Source organism: Rhineura floridana, chromosome 1 (assembly GCF_030035675.1).
Source record: "Rhineura floridana isolate rRhiFlo1 chromosome 1, rRhiFlo1.hap2, whole genome shotgun sequence".
NCBI classification, from domain to species: Eukaryota; Metazoa; Chordata; class Lepidosauria; order Squamata; family Rhineuridae; genus Rhineura; species Rhineura floridana.
In genome coordinates, this window is record NC_084480.1 from 4415083 (window position 1) to 4430217 (window position 15135).

General features: G+C 45.3%; 3 protein-coding genes across 6 annotated transcripts in view; 2 read left to right on the forward strand and 1 right to left on the reverse strand.

Moving 5' to 3' along the window:
* The window catches only part of LOC133378456 (uncharacterized), a 21935-nt gene extending 20094 nt beyond the window's left edge, over positions 1 to 1841 (forward strand). For 2 of the 3 annotated variants that reach the window (XM_061613312.1, XM_061613319.1), the window contains 2 exons: positions 492 to 582; positions 796 to 1841. In XM_061613312.1, the coding sequence (XP_061469296.1) occupies positions 492 to 582; positions 796 to 1012 (308 nt within the window). In that variant the 3' untranslated portion in view covers positions 1013 to 1841. The remainder of the gene's footprint in view (positions 1 to 491; positions 583 to 795) is intronic. The other variant, XM_061613324.1, reaches the window with a different exon arrangement.
* NUDT2 (nudix hydrolase 2) lies at positions 492 to 14618 on the reverse strand. 2 transcript variants are annotated; one of them, XM_061613331.1, is made up of 3 exons: positions 14352 to 14618; positions 6769 to 6915; positions 492 to 3621 (listed from the first exon to the last, which is right to left on the reverse strand). In XM_061613331.1, the coding sequence occupies exons 1-3, from the start codon at positions 14566 to 14568 to the stop codon at positions 3308 to 3310; spliced, it is 678 nt and encodes a 225-aa protein (XP_061469315.1). In that variant the 5' UTR covers positions 14569 to 14618; the 3' UTR covers positions 492 to 3307. The 2 variants fall into 2 exon arrangements, with proteins under 2 accessions (XP_061469315.1, XP_061469316.1); XM_061613332.1 differs by having other exon boundaries at positions 14348 to 14436.
* A 272-nt stretch (positions 14619 to 14890) lies between these two features.
* KIF24 (kinesin family member 24) overlaps positions 14891 to 15135 on the forward strand; it is a 61285-nt gene continuing 61040 nt past the window's right edge. Inside the window, exon 1 of the mRNA XM_061613255.1 lies at positions 14891 to 15100. The gene's annotated coding sequence lies outside the window, so the exon portion shown is untranslated. The remainder of the gene's footprint in view (positions 15101 to 15135) is intronic.

Genomic DNA, 15135 nt, shown 5'->3' on the forward strand with positions numbered 1-15135 from the left:
CTTGAGTGTAAGAAGGCTTCCTCTATGTGAAAGCTTGCCTAACCTGGTTGTTTCATTACACTCAAAGGCCCTTTTCCCTAATAGCTAACCTTCCAAATGCATATCAGCGGTGGGTTCAGCGATCTCCTCCATTCACACTCTTTCTCTCATATACACACATTCACATATATTCTGACCCCCTAAGGCACACCCATCCATTCTGACACACACTTCTACCCACTCCAGCAATTCAAACTGTCAAAGCCTCTTCGCTAGCGCACACTCTCTCTCTCTGTGTTCGTGCATGTGTGTGTAAGAGAGATCATGGAGACAGCAGGTAAACTTATAGGGTTAACCCTTCCTTCCCCAGCTGGCTTCTCTCCCTCCTCCACCACCACCACCCCTCAAATTCTCCAGGGAGCAGGGAAACTGCCTGAGATAATTCAGGGGAAAAAATTAAGGAAGCAAATAGGGAAGATGCGATTAAAAGATGTGATGCAATGCCATTTCAGGTATGAACTGGAAGATACTGATGCTTGTCCTGAGTCCGCTGGCCTTTATCCTGGGGGTGATCATACTCTTGCTTAACATCCAGCACAACAGGTAAGATGGGGAGAGGGGGTGTCTGTCAAATGGGAATTTCTCAATCAATCCATCAGTTAAGCTTAATGGCCACCTCAAATTGGCACCACTTAACATTTTAAGAATCCATTCACTTGGTTAGCCTATCCAACAGGCAACTCTGCTGCTGGGAAATCCCTTTCTAGATCTCTTTAAGAATTTCAAAGTGAAACCTCCTTCTTCTTCCCACCTAAGGAAGAAGAAACAGCAGCTCTCACCTTTGAAGAGCTGCCAGGTGGTTCACGAGGAGAGCCTTCCCTTACCTGGGTCACCCAGCACCAGCCCCAAGACGCAGATAATTCCCACGTCCCCCTGTCCTTCATTGAAGCATGGCGAGATCTTGATCGAATGGAAGGACGGAACCATCACCCCGCTCTTTGACAACATGAGCTATCAGCTATGCCAGATGTGATCTGAGCCGGCTCTGAATCTGCTTTCAGATCAAGGCTTTCTGGCAGGGACCTTCATACTGTGGTCAGGGCTTGGTTGTACGGCCCTCCCTTAGAATAACAGTCCTGATAAGAAAACAGGTAACCTTGAGATAACTGTTTATGATCAACATTTGGCTTGCAGTTATGCTGGTAGGCAGAGAGTTTTAATGTGTCTAAAATGTACAAGTAGGTGCCCATGTTGTAGCCTGCATTAAGAAGTAACCAAGGGCTAGGCTAGGTTATGCTTGCCATGCTAAGTTGGAATAGTCCTCACAGGGGTGGCCCATTTGCATGAAAGGTGAGCAGTTAGGACCCCACGAGCAAAGGGGATTGGGCAAGGAAGAGTCAGGTATTCTTAAGGACTAGTAACTTGCTTCACTCATCTCAGATTTTCAAGGACAAGATGAGGCTTCTGAAAGCAGCATGCACTATTAGCTCCACAGTGATACAATGATATCCTAAGAAAAGCAATGGAACGATTCTACTGTGAACGACTCTGGTTCCTAGTCCCTCTCACTGTGTATTAATTAAACTATGGCACTACTCTTTGCTTGACTCTTCTGGATGTCACTAAATCCACGCTGCCACCGTCTGCCTGCGCTCAAATATAGTCTGTTAAAAATGTGGCTCAGAATAAAAGACTAAATGTGAATGGGATTTTTTTTTTAAAAAAAATACACACAATTTCTCATACCACATACTGCAGTTTTGTGTCGGTCATTGTACTGGGGCAGCCGAGGTTTCCCCCTCCCTGACACTAAGCTTCTTCAAGTTACTGCGAACAAAGTGGGGGCTCAGTGAGTTTTCTAAAGGACAAAAAGGAGCTGCAAGGAGCATGCTGCCTCCCGGCTGTGCTGTGCATCTAATCACTCTAAGGTTTTTACTGAGGACAGGCTACAGCCCACTAGCTCTGGAACTTGGTCACTGTAACCGCCTCCTGGAAGAAAATAATCCCAAGCTCTTGCAGAAGTAACTAAGGCCAATGGGATCCCACAACACACTTGCCCTGCACCTCTCTTATGTGCAGTCAGGTCCAGGCATGCTGCTGGCCAGTTATGGCCAGGAGGCAGCAGTGGGACGAGGCTGTCTAGTGCCACCGTGCGGACTGTGTCCTGCACCACATACTCCCTAGTTACAAAACTATACGGGTGTAAGCAACAACACAGGAGGCAAGAGTTCTGCTGTGACAAGGTCACACACCTGAGTGTTGTGGCTGCTGCTGGCCACCATCTTTTAAGGCAGCAACTTCGATAGATGCTGCCTGCAGGCGTGACGTGCATTGACCTCCAGGATGGCTGCATTGTTGAAAACCGGTCACTGGAAACCGCAGGAGGGGAGAATGCTCTTGTGCTCAGGTCCTGCTTGCGGACTCCCCATAATGGGCATCTGGCTGGCCACTGTGAGAACAGGATGATGGACTAGATGGGCCACTGGGCTGATCCAGCAGCTGGGCTCTTTTTATATTCTTACCTGTTTATCTTCACAACAATCCTCTGAGGTAGGTTAGGCTGAGAGGCAGTGATTGGCCCAAGGTCTGTGTGGGTCTCCCTGCTCCTAGTCTGACACACTAACCACTATGCCACACTGGCTCAAAAGCAGAGATCGAAGCCTATAAAGGTATTAAGAAAAGGATGACAGGATCTGGAAAATGGTTAGCTTTCTGTCCACATGAACACTCTTTATCACATACAGGCAACCCCGCATAGCCCTGCAAACATTGCAGAGAGCTTACACAAATATCTAGGAAACTGCCTTGCTGGGTCAGACCAAAGGCCCATTTAGTCCAGCATTGTTTCTAACATAAACAAGGTCACCAAAATGCCTACGGAACGTTCACAAGCAGCCACAGCAGTGACCAGGATGCTGTCCACATCAGTTTCCCACCATGCAGCACTCAAAAGGAATATGCCTCCTCTGAACCATCCACTTAGTTAGAGTGTCTAATAGTAATTGCTAAATCTCTCCTCTATGGACATTACAGGGTTCCATAAACTCCAAATGCATCCGGCTCCTGGTTTGCCTATTGTCAATGCCTAGTGTTAGAGACTTAGAAGTTGGTAAAAAGCCTTCTTGAGGCTAGTTTTGAATTCTGTTCATGCTAAATGCCCCTCTGTAAGAATACAGGGAAACAGAAGCATCCACACTCTAAGCAGCTTGACACAATTACAATACATCTGCAGAAGATTTGCATTTCCCCCCAGTATTCTCTGCTTTTATTTCTATGGAATTAGCAGTGAAATTTCAGCTAAAAACAATCTTGCATTCCCCCAGAGCATTCACGTTTTGGAGCAGAGAAAATGATGTGCCTCTTTGAAGGCACTTTGCATTTCTTCGTACTTCGCAAGCTTGCAGGCTTCACTAAGGGTCAGCCAACAAAAGGCCTGGTGCTCCGACGAGAGTCTGACCTCTGTGTTACTGTCCTTCATTTCAGCTAGCCAGTAGATGACAGTTTTGGGCTTGCCATTTACATTGTAGCTCAGTTCCTTCTTAAAGCCGTCAACAATGGTGAAGTGAGTGGAGTCCAGCCCAGCCTCCTCCTGCGTCTCCCGGAGGGCGGTCTGCCGGTCATCTTCCCCAGGATCAACATGGCCTGACATAAAGAAAGGAAAGTAGGGTTTTCAGAAAAGCAAGAACAGGCCTTTGCTCTTCTCTTTTAACACTTGGTTCTAGAGTACTTTGTATGTTGGCATAGAAACAAGACGATCAAAAAAAAAGTATGCTGTGGTTGGCTCCAAACATCGCCATGCTTTATTCCAGAGTCAGCTGCATTTAATGGCATCTCTAATTATTTAGAGTTATAGACCAGGTCCTCCAGATGTTGCTGAACTACGACTCCCATCATCCAAGGCCATTCGCCAATCTTGCTAGGGCTGATTGGAGTTGTAGTTCATCAGCAAAGGTTCCCCATATCTGTTACAGACTGCCCCATTCTCAAGGCTTCAGACAGGTAACAAAGCAAAACTCAGTAACCCATTCTAAATCAGCTCAAGTCTCACACTCTTTCCAGATTTAACCCTGAGCTCCGAAGGCCAATCTAAACAGAGAAAGCTGCCGTATACCAGGGTCAGACTATTGTTTCTACCTAGCTCAAGTTATTTTCTACTCTGATGGTCAGGAATGCATCTCCAAGGTCTTACACGGAGGACCTTTCCCATCACTTGATACCTGATCCTTTTTTAACTATAAGCTATATGCAAAGCAGGTGCTCTACCCTCCACATCTGACAATGCTTCCAAAAGGCATTCAGGCTTGGACTTTGTCACGTGTGCAATTAGAGAAAAGTGCTCCTTAACTAGGGAAAGGGGGAACCTTTTATCTGTTGGGAGTACTGGTAAAATTAGCAGCGTTTAGCTGTGTAGCTTGCTCAGTTTTTCTGTGCAGAGTTAGCGTGTATGGATTACCTGAGAGAAAGCAAGTTTTTACCTTGCTTTGAGTCACTGAGGCTTTACACTTAGTAAATTAAGAAAAGACTACATTATTATTAGAAATACGTACTTGAGAGGAAAGGCTTTACTTCTAGCTAACTAAGCTGGAGGCGTAATGGCCAGGCTTGGTCACTGCCTTCATGCACCAGGGGAGAGACAAAAGGAAGATATCTGCTCTCCTTCAGCTGGTCCGAGAAGGAAGGAATGAAGGAGAGGACAGAAGCGAGGTCAGCGCGCTGAGACTATCAATTTACAACGGAAGGAAGACAGGTAGAGGAACACAGGTAAGATGAGGCAGCCTAGCCTGTGGAGGACCCTCACTCTGTCTCCTCTTAGGAACGCAAAGAGAACCAAGTAGGAGTTGTTTTTGCCAGACTTCCAACAGCAGCAGCAGCAGCATGTATAAAAAATGCCTCAAATATGCTAGGCCACTGTTCTGCAACCCTGGGTCCCCAGATGTTCTTGGATGACAACTCCCATCATCCCCAGCCAGCTTAGCCATTTATCAAGGGATCATGGGAGTTTTAGTCCAACAACACCTGGGGACCCAAAACCGAAGAACATTGTGCCAGGCACTGTTTATAAATAAAATGAATAGGGGCTTGCCTGCAGGTCCACAACGTCCTTTTGGTGCCCTTAGTCTGAACTGATACAGCGAGGGCATAAAGGGGGCACAAGCAAAGAGACGGTCTATAAGGTAAGTCTATTCTTTGAAACATTCTTTGAAACATTAACTAGCAGCACTTAAGGCAGGGATGGCGAAGCTGTGAACCTCTAGCTGCTCCTGTCAGCCCCAGCCAGGATGGTCAACTGTCAGGAATGATGGGAGTTGTAGTACAGCAAAATCTGAAGGGCCACAGATCAGCCACCACACTCAGGCTGCAAATAGTGACTGCTACAAAAACCTAAGAGCATCATTGCCATAAAATAAAATAAAGGATAACACTGCATTTTAAATGCTCCTGAAGAAAGTTAGTGGGTGTAGAGAGAAGCGCATCTGAGGAGGCAGGAGGTTGTCCTTTACAACCTCTCACCAGCTATGCCATTATTTCTACCGCAAAGATCCCATTTTAAGTCATGTAAAGCTGGCTTGAGCATTTCCTGGGGAAAAAAACAGACTCTGCATTCTCACAGATATATTCTGGACAAGAATATAAACAAAGCAAACCACATGAGGTCTAACAAAAACACAGGCACCAGAAATAAAGTCTAAAGCAGAGCTCCTGCCCTGAAACATCGCCAGACATGAAGAGCCAGCCGAGGAGTCTCAGTGGACATGCAGCGACTCCAAGTGTCATGTCCCAAGAACAGCATCAGGGGAAGCAACATGCCAAAGATGACACAAAGCCAAGGGAAAAGGGCTTTTAAGGCTACAGTGGAATGGCACGTATCACACCCATGCAACTTCATGCAAATTGTTATTGTTATTTACTTGCAATATACAAGAAAAGTTCGTCCTTCTCTCTAAGGTGGGGGTGAGGGGCTGGAGCGAGTCAATGGGCCGGATTCTTTTATCCCCCACTTCCTGAGAGCCAAATTTGAAAGATGGGTGGGGCCTCGCACTTGTCAATCACTCGACATCACATTGATGCCTGGTGACCAGCATCAAACTGCTGAAATCAAACCATGTGAGCACAGTTACAGTGCTTTGCAAGCACCAATGATCAGCTTGACAGTGGCACTTGCAAAGCGCAGGGCAACAATCAGATTAGTCAGGAGATGAAGAAGCAGACGCTTAAAGACAAAAGAAAGTACAGTTTACATAATGCATAATCAATCTCCTGTTTCTAGTCAATCCACGTGCAAGGTTGGAAACTGGGGTCAAGCAGAGGGTCTCTAGTGAGAACACAGACCCCTGCCTTCTGATGGGGGGAAAACATGCAGATCTGCAAGTGAACTGTCCAGCCCGTCAACTGTCTTTACAATTCCTCCAGTCCCAAACTATAGAGGGATACTCAGTGATTTAATATTATAAAGCTGATATCTGAAACTGGAATCATCTGTGCATGCCACCTGTTACTACCTCCTTGCTCAGGCTTTCCATCCCTTCTACCTTGATGGAAGCTGGAATTATCCATCAACCTGTCTGAAGAATATGTCTGACTTCACTTATATGTGCCCAACCTTACTAAAAGTAGGGCATGAGGAACTGGTTGTGTATGTCATAGAACGCTTATGAACATTCCAACTGCATGGAAGCTGATCATTTAAGATACAAACGAAACTATAATTCCTTGGTCAGTTGATAGCCCTATTGAGAATCTCGCTGAAACTCACAATAATGAAGAGAGTAACAGGAATGAATGGCACACCTTTTGGAGGGGTCCAGTGATGAGTCCCATAGGATGTCTGCAGGAGAAGGTACTCAATATTGTTCCCAGCATCAGAAGCAGATGTTGCCTCATGCAGCTTCCTGAAGATAATCAAGCCACAGGCTCGCAAGGTCATGATTGTCCTGCCTACAATAAATACAAGTAGCGTCAGCAGTTGCAAACTCCGAGGTGGGGTCAGCCAGGAGGAGACATATGGACCAGACCTATGGGGCAAATTCACTGTGAAGCTTCATCATCCCTGATCATTGCCCATAGGATATGTAGTCCAAATATCTAAAGGGCACCAGGTTAGGAAAGGTTCCTTGTGTTTAGCTGAATGTTCTTAGAATCCTGATTTCACAGGGTTCTTGATCGGGGGCGCTTCTAAGTGTGTTTAGTTGAATATGTGAAGAATCCCCCTTTAGACCTTTTCACTCAAATGTGGGAACTTTGGAGGTTCAACTGGGGCGTCTGGTGTATGCAGGGATATTGGGAGTGTCAGGTATGCCCCCACAAGCTCTACAAAATGATGTGGGGTGGAATTTTTTCCCCAGTGCTTTATTTTTCCATGGAAGATTTCAAAAGTTAATTAGTAAGTTTCACAAGTTATTTAGAAACAATGAATGAATTGCCTAGGGAGGCAGTGCGCTCTCAAACTCTGGGGGCATTCAAGAGGCAGCTAGACAGCAACCTGTTGGGTACGCTTTATTTACTTATTAAATTTATACTCTGCTCTTCCTCCCAGTAGCTATAAGATGGATTCCTGCACTGAGCAGGGGGTTGGACTTGATGGCCTTATAGGGTTCCAACTCTACTATTCTGTTTCTATAAATGGATGCCCTTCTTTAGAATGCACACCTTAATGTGGGGAAGGGGTTTGAGAGTGTTGAAGAAGCTGAGAGCAAAACCGTCAGGAGTCTAGACCAAGAGGCTAAACTCCTAGCAGGGGCACCCAAGGCGGAATGGTCAAAGCTGAGACACCAGACTAAGATACATCCAAACTCAGAGGAAGGCAGTGGTAAACCACCTCTGAATACCTCTTACTACGAAAACCCTATGAACCAAGTATCCAAAATGCAACACGAGACTGTTGGTTCTAGGGGATGTCAACATCCATGCCAAGGCCACCTTATCCGGGGCGGCTCAGGATTTCATGGTCTCCATGACAACCATGGGACTGTCCCAATATGCCATTGGCCCAACACATGTAGCAGGGCATACTCTAGATTTGGTTTTTGCAACTGGACATGGAGTCGGTGACCTGAATGTGGGGGGCCTGACATCAGTCCCTCTGTCATGGACAGATCACTACTTGTTGAAGTTTAGACTTACAGTGGCTTTTCCCCTCTGCAAGGGTGGGGGACCTATTAAGTTGGTCCACCCCCAGAGACTAATGGATCCGGATGGTTTCCAAAGGGCTCTGGAGAGTTTTCCGGCTGATAGGGCTGGTGCTCCTGTCGAAACCCTGGTCGAGCTGTGGAATACAGAAATGACCCGGGTGGTTGACATGATAGCTCCTGAGCGCCCTCTCCTGTGTAGAGCTCGTACGGCTCCATGGTATACCCCAGAGTTGAGAGCAATGAAACAATATCGGAGACGACTTGAGTGCAGATGGAGACGAACTCCTAGTGGATGCAATTATACACTGGTAAGTGCCTATGGTAAGCTGTATTTAGGGGCAGTAAGGGCAGCAAAAAAAACAATATTTTGCTGCCACTATCAAATCATCAATCTGCCACCCAGCGGAGCTCTTCAGAATTGTCCGGGGGCTATTACGCTCTGGCCCCAGGGACATGGTAGAACCATCTGAGGCCCACTGTAATGAATTTGCTAGGCACTTCCAGGATAAAATCTTTAGCATCCGCCAGGGCTTAGACTCCAGTGTTATAGTAGGTGAATCAAGCAAGGTATCCAGAGCACAGCCTTCTCCCGATTTCTTGGATGAGTTTCAGTTGGTGCAGCTTGAGGACGTTGACAAGGTGCTTGGACAGGTTCGTGCAACCACTTCTGTGCTGGATCCTTGCCCTTCTTGGCTAATAAAAGCTAGCAGGGATGGAACAGCCGGCTGGGCCAGGGAGGTGATTAATGCCTCTCTGTAAGAGGGGGTGGTCCCTGGCTGCCTGAAAGAGGCAGTAGTGAGACCACTCCTGAAGACACCCTCCCTGGACCCAGAAAATCTTAATAACTATAGGCCGGTAGCAAATATTCCATTCCTGGGCAAGGTCCTGGAACGAGTGGTTGCGGGCCAGCTCCAGACACTCTTGGATGAGATCGATTAACTGGATCCATTTCAGTCGGGTTTCAGGCCTGGTTTGGCACGGAAACAGCCTTGGTCACCCTGTATGATGACCTTTGTCGGGAGAGAGACAAGGGGAGTGTGACTCTGCTGATTCTCCTTGACCTCTCAGCAGCTTTTGATACCATCGACCATGGTATCCTTCTGGGGAGACTGGCTGAGTTGGGAGTGGGAGGTACTGCATTGCAGTGGTTCCGCTCCTACTTGGCAGGTTGCCTCCAGAAGGTGGTGCTTGGGGAACATTGCTCAGCACCCTGAACTCTCCAGTATGGGGTTCCGCAGGGGTCAGTTCTATCCCCCATGCTGTTTAACATCTACATGAAACCGTTGAGTGCAGTCATCCAGAGCTTTGGAGTGCATTGCCATCAGTATGCTGATGACACGCAGCTCTATTTCTCCTTTTCATCCTCTTCAGGTGAGGCTGTCAATGTGGTGAACCGGTGCCTGGCTGCAACAATGGACTGGATGAGGGCTAATAAACTGAAGCTCAATCCAGACAAGACTGAGATGCTGTTAGTGGGTGGTTCTTCTGACTGGATGGTGGATGTCCAGCCTGTCCTGGATGGGGTTGCACTCCCCCTGAAGGAGCAGGTTCGTAGCTTGGGGGTTCTCCTAGAACCATCTCTGTCACTGTCGCTCATGTAGCCTCGGAAGCACGGAGTGCCTTCTACCAACTTTGTCCTTTACCAGGAAGATGAATGTTTTTGGTTTGCTGTTCCTGTTTTTTTAGCTTTTCCGTTATTGTTAGTTTTTATTGTTAGTCTCTTAATGTTTTGATGTTTGCATGTTCTGCTTTGTACGTCGCTTAGAGTGGCTGACAATTCAGCCAGATAAGTGACTAATAAGTCGAATAAATAAATAAACTTTGGTTGATGGCCCAACTACGTCCCTATCTGCACAGGGATAACCTGGCTTCAGTTGTCCATGCTCTGGTAACCTCTAAATTAGATTACTGCAATGCACTCTACGTGGGGCTGCCTTTGAAGACGGTTCAGAAACTGCAGCTTGTGCAATATGCAGCAGCCAGATTGGTAACAGGGACCAGATGGTCTGAACATATAAAACCGATTCTGGCCCACTTGCACTGGCTGCCTTTATGTTATTGAGCTTGATTCAAGGTGCTGATTTTGACCTATAAAGCCTTACACGGCTTGGGACCACAATGCCTGATGGAACGCCTCTCCCAATACGAACCCACCCGTACACTATGTTCAAGATCAAAGGCCCTCCTCCGGGTGCCTACTCCAAGGAAAGCTCGGAGAATGGCAACAAGGGAGAGGGCCTTCTCAGTGGTGGCCCCCAAATTATGGAATGATTTTTCTGACGAGGTGCGCCTGGTGCCAACACTGTTATCTTTTCGGCACCAGGTCAAGACTTTCCTCTTCTCCCAGGCATTTTAGCATGTGTTTTATATTGTTTTAATTTTTTTAATTGTGTTTTAAATTGTTTTTTAAAAGATGTATTTTAAATTGTATTTGTTTTTAGTTACTGTAAACCGCCCAAAGAGCTTCGGCTATGGGGCGGTATACAAGTATAATAAATAAATAAATATGATGAGACCCCTAGGTCAGATGGCACTCAGCGAGCTACTGGGGAAGAACCAGAGACAAGTATGAGTAGCGCTGTGACTAATGATGCCACTGCATCAAAGCCGAAAGGAAGTGCAGAGGCTGATGTGCACAGATGTGAAAGAAGAGTCCAGAGTTGTACGACGCACACAATAGGAACATGTAATGTGGGAAGCATGAACCAAGGAAAGTTAGAAATTGTCAAGAAAGAAATGGAACGTATCAACATTACAATACTTGGCGCGAGTGAATTAAAATGGCCGGGAATGGGACATTTTCAATCAGGTAACTACAAAATATTTTATGCAGGAAATGAGAAATTAAGAAGAAACAGGGTCACTTTAATAGTGAGAAGTGATGTAGCAAAAGCAATTAGGAGCTATAACGCAAGGTCTGAGCAAGTGATATCAATGAGATTTAACAGGGAACCTATTAACATAACCATCATCCAAGTCTACACTCCAACAACAAACGCAGAAGGGAGAGATTTTACATAGAAGTACAGGAATTGATCACACACCAAAACAAGATGTTCTGATAATCATGGGGGACTGGAATGCAAAAGCAGGGAACAGAGAAGACCTAGAAATTGAGGGGAAATGGTGCTTAGGAGATAGAAATGAAGCAGGAGAAAGACTTATTGAATTCTGTGAAGCCAATAATTTGTTTCATGTGAACACTTTTTTTGAGCAACAAAAAAGATGACTGCACGTGGACCTCATCAAATAGTCAATATAGGAATCAAATTTATTATTAATTGGTAGCAGAAGACGGAGAAGTTCCATACTTTCTGCAAAAACAAGACCAGGAGCAGGCTGCGGTACAGATCATGAACTGGTAATATTGAAAATCAGAGTAAAGCTAAAGAAAAACAACAATCATACTGCCAAAATACAATTTAAAGAACATCCTAGAAGAATATAAAGATCAAGTAAGGAACAGATTTGAGGCTTTAAACTTAGTTGACAGAGAACCAGAAGAACTATGTGTTGAAATCAGAGACATTATCAGGGAATAATGCAAAAAGACAATACCTCTAGTTAAAAAGATGGAAAGATCGCAATGGATGACTGATGAAACTCTTAAAATGGTTAAAGAAGGAAGGAAAGCAAAAGCAAAAGGAGATAGAAACACGGTCAGAACTCTAAATGCAACAATACAGTGACTAGTACGTGGGGACAAAGAGAACTATTACAATAGTTATTGTATAGGAATACCAGAGGACAACAAAAAGGGTAGAACAAGAGCCCTATTCCAAAAGATTAGAGAAATTAAAGGGAAATTCAAACCAAGAGTAGGGATGTTGAATAATCAACAGATGAACACACTGACTGACCGAGGTGAAATAAAAGGAAGATGGAAGCAATACATTAAAGAACTATATAAAAGAGATGCAAGGATGACAGATTCATTCACGGAGGAACCGTATGATGAAGAACCAGAAATTTTAGAATGTGAGGTGAAAACTGCTCTTAAAATACTTGGAAGAAACAAATCACCAGGAACAGATGGCATAACAATAGAGTTGCTACAAGCTACTGAGACTGAATCTGTCCAAATTTTGACAAACATTTGTCAACAAATATGGAAAACTAAACAATGGCCCACTGGAAGCATTCAATATATATCCCAGTTCCAAAGGAAGGGGATCCCAGGGAATGCAGTAATTATCGAACTATTGCCTTAATATCCCATGCAAGTAAGGTAATGCTCAAGATTTTAAATCAAAGGCTCTTAAAATATATGGAGTGAGAAATGCCAGATATCCAAGCTGGATTTAGATAAGGAAGAAGTAACAGAGAGTGTATCACAAACATATGTTGGATAATGGAATGGACTAAGGAATTTCAGAAGAAAATCACCGTGCTTTACAGATTACAGCAAAGCCTTTGATTGTGTAGATGTCTGTAATTAACAGCAGAAGCTCCTCTACCTGGAGATGCCCATGGGAAATGAACCTGGGACCTTCTGGATAAAATGCATGGGCTCTGGACAAGGATCACAGCTAAGTGACCAAGTATATGTATGCCATTTGAACTCACATATAAGTAAGTATAATACAATCTTCTCCAATCACACTCCTGTCCATGCTGCCTTGGGCCGACTGCAGTTGTACCCAAAAACATCTAAAGGGTATCAGGTCGGGGAAGGCTGGTATAATATTAATAGAAAACTTGATTAAAATCAATGATTTTAAGTCAGTTTACTCCTCTCCCCTTTTGCTGCTTTAAATTGCATTAGTCTGTCAATCCACGCTGCTCCACCTCAAGCTGCTTTAGAACTGTAACAATGAATTATGATTACAGTAGGGCCCTGCTTTACGGTGTTCCGTTTTACGGCGCTTCGTTCATGCGGCGGTCTTCAATTAGGGAAAGGCCCCGCTCTTACAGCGCTTGTTCTGCTAATACGGCGTTTTTTTTCCGTTGCGCGCCATTTTGACATCATTTTTGCGCAACGCAGCCCATTATAGTCTATGGGGCCACGCTTTACGGCGGGGGCCTGGTCCCTAACCCGCCGTATTAGCGGGGCCCTACTGTACTACTGAACCATTTCCAGATAAGAAGGGTAGCCATACAAGCCTGTTGCAGGAACAACAACAAGAAGTCTTGTGGCACCTCAAAGGCTAATAAATTTGATTATGACATTAGCTTCTGTGAATTACAGCCACTTTATCAGATGCAGGAAGTGTTATCCTGAGTTGCAGGCAAATTTATCAACATGGCTGGGAAGAAGAATTATAAATAGGGAAGTCAGAAGGAAGACGGAAAAGTACAGACAATTATAATTACCCTATTAACAGTGGCCATTCACTGTTAATTTGTTTTGGTGAACAGCCATTGTTACCTTCTTATCACTGTCTGTACTTTTTTGTGTTTCATTTCCCTGTGATCTCACTGTTTAGAATTCCACACACCCCGTCACTGAAACCTTGTGTATATACATCTCATGCATCTGATGAAGCAGTCCACAAAAGCTTATGCCATAGCATTTGTTCTCTAATGTGTCACAAGACTCTTTGTTGCTGTTGTTGTTAAGGTATTAATAATATTATTATTGTTATAAGATATTTAAGTAACCAGATTATCTGAAGCACAAAAAATATTATTGTCGTTGAGATATTAATTAAATAACCAGACTACATGAAACACAAAATTTTAATTATCACTAACCAGATTGTGCAAGGGACAAAAATATTAAGATATTAAGCAAATAACCAGATTTAGTTGAACCACAAAATATTCATTATGCTTATTATTATTAAATAATGAGATTATGTGAAGCACAAAAATTATTGTTATTATTAGTTTTATATTAAGTTATTAAACTAATAACCAGATTATGTGAAGCACAAGAATTATTGCTACTGTTAGTTGTTGTTATTTATTACTTATTTGTTTGATTTAAGTCCCGCCCTTCCTCCCAGCAGGAGCCCAGGGCAATAATTGTTATTATTAGTTGTTATGATATTAAGCTGTTAAATTAACCAGATTAGGTGAAGTGCACATTTTTATTTGATTATTATTAAATAAACAGATTAGGTGAAGCACAAGAATTATTATTCTTGTTGTTATTAGCTGTTATTGTCATATCAAGTTAATAACCAGATTTCGCGCCGCACGCCAGGGCTGCCCACAAGCTCCCTGAAGCCAGCGGGGCTCCCTCCTGCGGGCCTTCCTTCCAGCCCGCCGCGAAGCAGCAGCCAAGCCGGGCTGACCTACTTAGCCGGCTCCTTCGGTTTTTCCTCCCTGCTGGAAGCAATGGGCCTTGTCCAGAAAGAGCAGCCAGGCAGGCACGCCGGCCAAGCGGGCGCCGACGGGTGACTCTCCGGGGCAGCCAAGCGGGACTCTCCCTCTCCCTCTCCCTCCCTCGCCCGAGGCGCTTCAAACGAGGAGGAAATGTCCTGCTCAGAACACGGCAAGATCGGCGCCTCCCCATTGGGCTCTAGGCCTGCCGATCCTGGCGTCACCGACCCCAGCCCAATCAGAGTCAGCGAGTGGCGTCAGAAGGGCCGTTTCGTGGCCTCAATGGAAACAGCGCCCGCCCTCGTGGAGGCAGCATCCAATCAGCGAGGTGGATGCTGCGCGAGGCGTGAGAGTAGAAAAGTTGACTGGATTTCGCGAACGTGATTGACAGGCAGCCCATCAATAGCAAAGAAGCGTAGCCTCCCGCCTGACGAACACGCACAGCCAACAAATGTTGACGTGAAAAAAAGTGAGGCTAAGCTGCCGCCTCTCGGAGGCTTACTTCCCGCCTTTTTTTGTTGTCTCTCTGATTGGCAAAGATGGGGCTCCGCCCCTTTCCTCCCTCATGCGACGTTCTATTGGGCGGTTGAGGTGACGTACGACGGCGCGACAAATGGGCGCGAGTCTTTGAACGCAGGCTTGGGGGTGTTGCCATGGAGACGCGGCCTAGCTAGCGCCTGCAGAGCTTTCCTGGATTCCTAAGGGAGCCGTAACTAGGGCTACAGGTTAGTTGTAACTCGGCGTAAAAGGGAGGGGGGAA